This window comes from Diaphorina citri, unplaced genomic scaffold (genome assembly GCF_000475195.1).
Source record: "Diaphorina citri unplaced genomic scaffold, Diaci psyllid genome assembly version 1.1 scaffold4236, whole genome shotgun sequence".
Lineage (NCBI taxonomy): Eukaryota > Metazoa > Arthropoda > Insecta > Hemiptera > Psyllidae > Diaphorina > Diaphorina citri.
Window position 1 is genome coordinate 7,426 of NW_007381635.1, and position 4,603 is coordinate 12,028.

A 4,603-nucleotide genomic window follows, 5' to 3' on the forward strand; every position below is an offset into this window, starting at 1 on the left:
CAGATATTTGTTTAATAGTTTTAGCTTGAATGTTATCAAATCCGGGAGCAGCATTGTTATGTAAACTCGAAATAAATTTATTTAATTCAGGGAAAGTAATGGGTAAAAAAGTGGATAAATTATCATAATCGTGTACAGGTGAAATTCGAGAAGCAGAAACTGATGATGAAGATGTTATTGTTGAAGCAATATTTCGTCCTACATTACTAAAATATTCATTAAAAATATTAGCTGCTTCTTGATTATTTTCTATACAATTTATATTTCTGTTTTCATACTGAATACATTTTATACTACATCTTTTCTTATTTTGGCCTATGTGCTCATTTACAACTTTCCATTTTTGTTTAGGAGTTTCAGAGTTATTAATTTTATTGGACGTATAAGTGTCTCTTGCATTTCGAATTGATTTACTAACAATTTTTCTTACATTTTTATAGTGTTGTTCTAATCGAATGTTGCTAGGATTTTTCTTAGATTGAGCACCCAATTTATCTCTATTTCGTATGGAATTAACTAATTCAGGAGTCATCCATGGCTTAAGTGTTTTAAGATTGTTTTTGAACTGTTTTTGTACTGTACATGTAGTTATATAGTGTTGTAATTTTTGTGTGAAAGATAATGTAGCATTTTCAACGTTGTTTTCAGATAAAACTTCCGTCCAATTCTCATCAGAAAGTTTAGTGCATAGTTTGTCATATTCAATGACTGAAAAAGTATTAGTAGGTAGATAGCAATTTTGTTGAATATGATTTGGGTTAAAAATGTTGACAACAGTTGAATAATGATCAGATATACATGTAGTGAATATAGCTGTTTTGATATTGGATATATCTCGTGATTTATACAAAACATGATCAATACAAGTTTTTGAAGTAGGGGTGATACGAGTAGGTTTTGTTATACATTGGACAAATCCACATTCACTTATCATATCAAGATATTCATCAGACAATGCAGTAGAATGTGAAGGCGAAATATCTATATTAATATCCCCAATTATCATATAATTTTTATTAAACTGTAGATCATTTACTAGGCAGTTTAATTCTTCTATAAATAAGTGACAGTTGGAAGATGGTGAACGGTATATACTGAAGATGCTAAAGTCCTGATCGTTCAACGTCATCTCTAAAAGTAGGCAGTTAGTCATAGTCAGTCGAAGTTCAGAAACCTGAGCGTTTAAATAAGTCCTTACGAAAATACATAATCCAGAATTTTGATTAAATTTTATGTCGGTAAAATGAGAATCGAACCCAGGAAAGGAAAAAGTATAAGGTACTGAAGAGTCATACCATGTTTCACTAAGCACGATTATGTCAATATCATCAAGGTATTCACTTAAATATAATTCAAGTTCATTGAACTTTTTCTTAAGAGAACAAATATTCATGTGAAAAATGATGAGACCATTTTGTTTTATGAAAATTTTTTGAGATGCTGCATCTTCACAATTCAAACAGTCATTATCGTCAAAAATAAAATCCGGTATTGTATCTAATATATCCATAAAAAAAATCAAAAGGAAAAAATAGGTATGTAAATGAGAATAATAAATAGAGATCGAATAACAAACGAGAGATAGTATGATTGCTTAGGAAAATGAATGAACAATGTTAAAATTAATAAATAATATGTGCCTTTGAAAGTAATAGGTACGTAGCAATATAGAAAATTTAAAATATATGAGAGATAAATATTAAAGAAAAATTCCATGTTGAGCATTGTTGAAAAATAAGTAAAAGAAAAAGAAAAAAGAAAAGAAGAAAGCAGAAGACAAAAATAAAGAAAAAGAAGAAGGATAGGAGGGTAATAGTTATCAGACAGGATTGATGGAGGAAAGAAATGTTTGCAAATCCTGATTATCGGAAATACGGGTAGGAGCAGACATTTCATCACGCCGAAGGAAGATCTTTCCGTCTCTGGTCCATGCAGATTTCGCCTTTTTTTCCTTCACACACTTTCGAGTTTCAAAGAACAGCTTCTTGTTAGCAGGGGTGAGATGGTCATTCACAAATATCTTGCTGTTGGACGAGAAAAGCAGATCCTTTGTACATTCAAGTTGGTTGCACTTTAGTTTAGATGCTTTAGCTTTGACCAGGAATGAGTTCCTCAGATTCCTATTCGTGAACTTCACAATGATGGGTTTGATTGCTGCAGATGACGCCGTCGGAATCCTATGTGCCGCCTGAATGTCCGTTTTGAAGTTGATAGGTACTCCAATTTTCTGACCCATTTCGCACACAAGCTTCTCGAGACTTTCATTAGCTACTATAGGGACGTTGTTAATCTGAATATTAGACCTTCGAGAATACTGTTCCATTTCACTTAGTCTCTTAGCCAGATCCCGGTTATCTTGATCTTCTTCAAGCTTCTTGATCTTCACATTTTGCTCGGTAATCAGTTCTTTCATTTTAGAATTCTCTGCAATCAAGAGCGCTTTGAATGTTCTCATCATCCTCTCCTCTAGACCCTTCATTTCCTCTTTCATAATACTTCTCATCTCATTCTTATCCATTTTTGATGGAGAAAGAAAAATATGTATAAAAAAAAAGTACAAAAAGGGTTAATCAAATTCCCTATCAAGCCGCGACGTTACGTTAGCAACCAGAATAGCCCTTAGCAACCAAATACACAAATTGCAAATTAGCTATATGGGACACAGCATCTCATTAACTCATTCTTTTTCTATTTTTTGCCATCTTTTCCTTCTCTATTTTCCCCTATTCTTTCTTCAGTTACATATTTCTTTCTTCTTCTTTATTGTTATTTCTTTTAATTTATTATGTTATGGCTGTCCATGAATTGTGAATAAATATACTTGAGTATTTTGTTGAAAAAAAAAAGGGCCTATGTGTAAGAAAACATGATTCTGGGATAAATTTCCACATCACTGTATTAAAATGTCTCTCCTGAAAAGTAGCAAAAATCACATAGGCCGTTCTTCTTGGGAACGATTCATTTTGAATTTTTGACTTATCTTCCAAAACGTCTGAGCCATATATCCATCGCATCATTCTAAATGGAGTAAAACCACAGTTTGTTCAGAACATCACTTCTTGATCACTCTTAATATTAAGAACTTTAGGGTTAAATAGGTGTAGGGGCAAACAGCCCAAAAAGTCGGGTTGAGCTTATACGAATCTACGAATAACTAGGAAGCCACATTGCATATCTATATCTACCTAATATATGGACAACAAACTGAGTTGAAACTTCGATGAACTAACTCAACCATCGTGTTACGAGTATCAAGCTCCCTAGATCAACACGAGTTTAAAATCATGCAAAAATATTTATCGAACCCGGATCTCTGACCACTGGGTCACACAGGTTACTAACGTGAGCAAATTTCATACCCTCAACCCTAAAATCATGGAACACAATCAAAAAATCGGAGGAGGAAACCTCACTCAAGACAGAAAATACAATTGAAGGATTTTCTTCTTGTTCTCCTTATTCTTCTTCTTTTTTTTTCTTCTTCATCTTGTTCTTGTTCTTCTTCAACTTCTTGTTCTTGTTCTTCTTCTTCTTCTTCTTCTTCTTCTTCTTCTTCTTCTTCTTCTTATTCTTCTTCAACTTGTTGTTGTTGTTGTTCTTCTTCTTCTTCTGCTTTGTCTTCTTTATCTTCTTCTTCTCCTCTTTCTTCTTCTTCTTTTTGATCGTCAGTTTCCTTTTCATCTTTACCGAGAACACCGTTTTTCCTCCCGGTGGAAGAAAAAGAGTTCTTGAGAACATGTGCGGAGGGTGCGGGATAAATCAGGATCACAGTGGTTCGTAAACTTGTGTGGGTCCTCTGAATGACATCTTGTTTGTTGTTGTTTGTAAAAACGCTGAAATTCTGTTTCGTGGCGCTTCGAACTCTTGACGTTCGCGCGCCTCACAAATAAAATATCAAAGCTGGTTTCAAGAGCAGAAATAAAGGTTCTTCTGGGGTTCTAAGAAGTGTTCAAGTCGATCGGTATCGATCGACTAGAGAGAGAGGAGAAAGAGAGAGAGGGGCGAGACAGAGAGAGAGAGAGATGAAGAGAAAGACCAAAGACACAAGAAAATCAAAGAAAAAGAGAGAAGATCAGTATCTTCTTCTTTGTTTGTGCTAGTTTCAGTAAACTAGCACTTATCAAGTTCGCCATTTTGGCTTACCTTAAAATTGAGTTCAATCTGCACAGCACTTTGGGTACCACTCTCTCTCTCTCCAAAAGAAACTACCAGCAGCCCTAAATTAAAAGTTCCATTGAAGAGTGTAAAATCTTTGAAGGAAAAAACCAAAGAGTTGTTGCGCCGGAAATCTGTTTTGTGACGATAATGATAAATGATTGGTCTTCCTGGATGAATTGGTAAGTACAAAGCTGGCACAAGAGAATCAAGAGATGAGCAGCGGTAATTTGTCGTGGACTTCTAATTGAGAGGTCGGTGTGGGATCAAAAATTGGAAAATTCAAAGAGGTAAAAAGTGGATCAATTGTAATTGAGGCAGTCTATGGACGAAGGGTCATTTTTCATTAGATAACAGTCATTGGAGCTTCTTTTATAAAATTCCCGATTTATATTCAGAATCAATCCAATAAGCTGAACACAGAATCAATCCAATAAGTTTTTTTTTT

General features: G+C 34.2%; 1 protein-coding gene across 1 annotated transcript; it reads right to left on the reverse strand.

The window, feature by feature from the left end:
• Positions 1-1,819: 1,819 nt before the first annotated feature.
• LOC103520890 lies at positions 1,820-2,518 on the reverse strand. The gene has a single exon (XM_008485986.1). It carries the CDS (start codon positions 2,516-2,518, stop codon positions 1,820-1,822), a length of 699 nt encoding a protein of 232 aa, XP_008484208.1.
• Between the last annotated feature and the right edge of the window lie 2,085 nt (positions 2,519-4,603).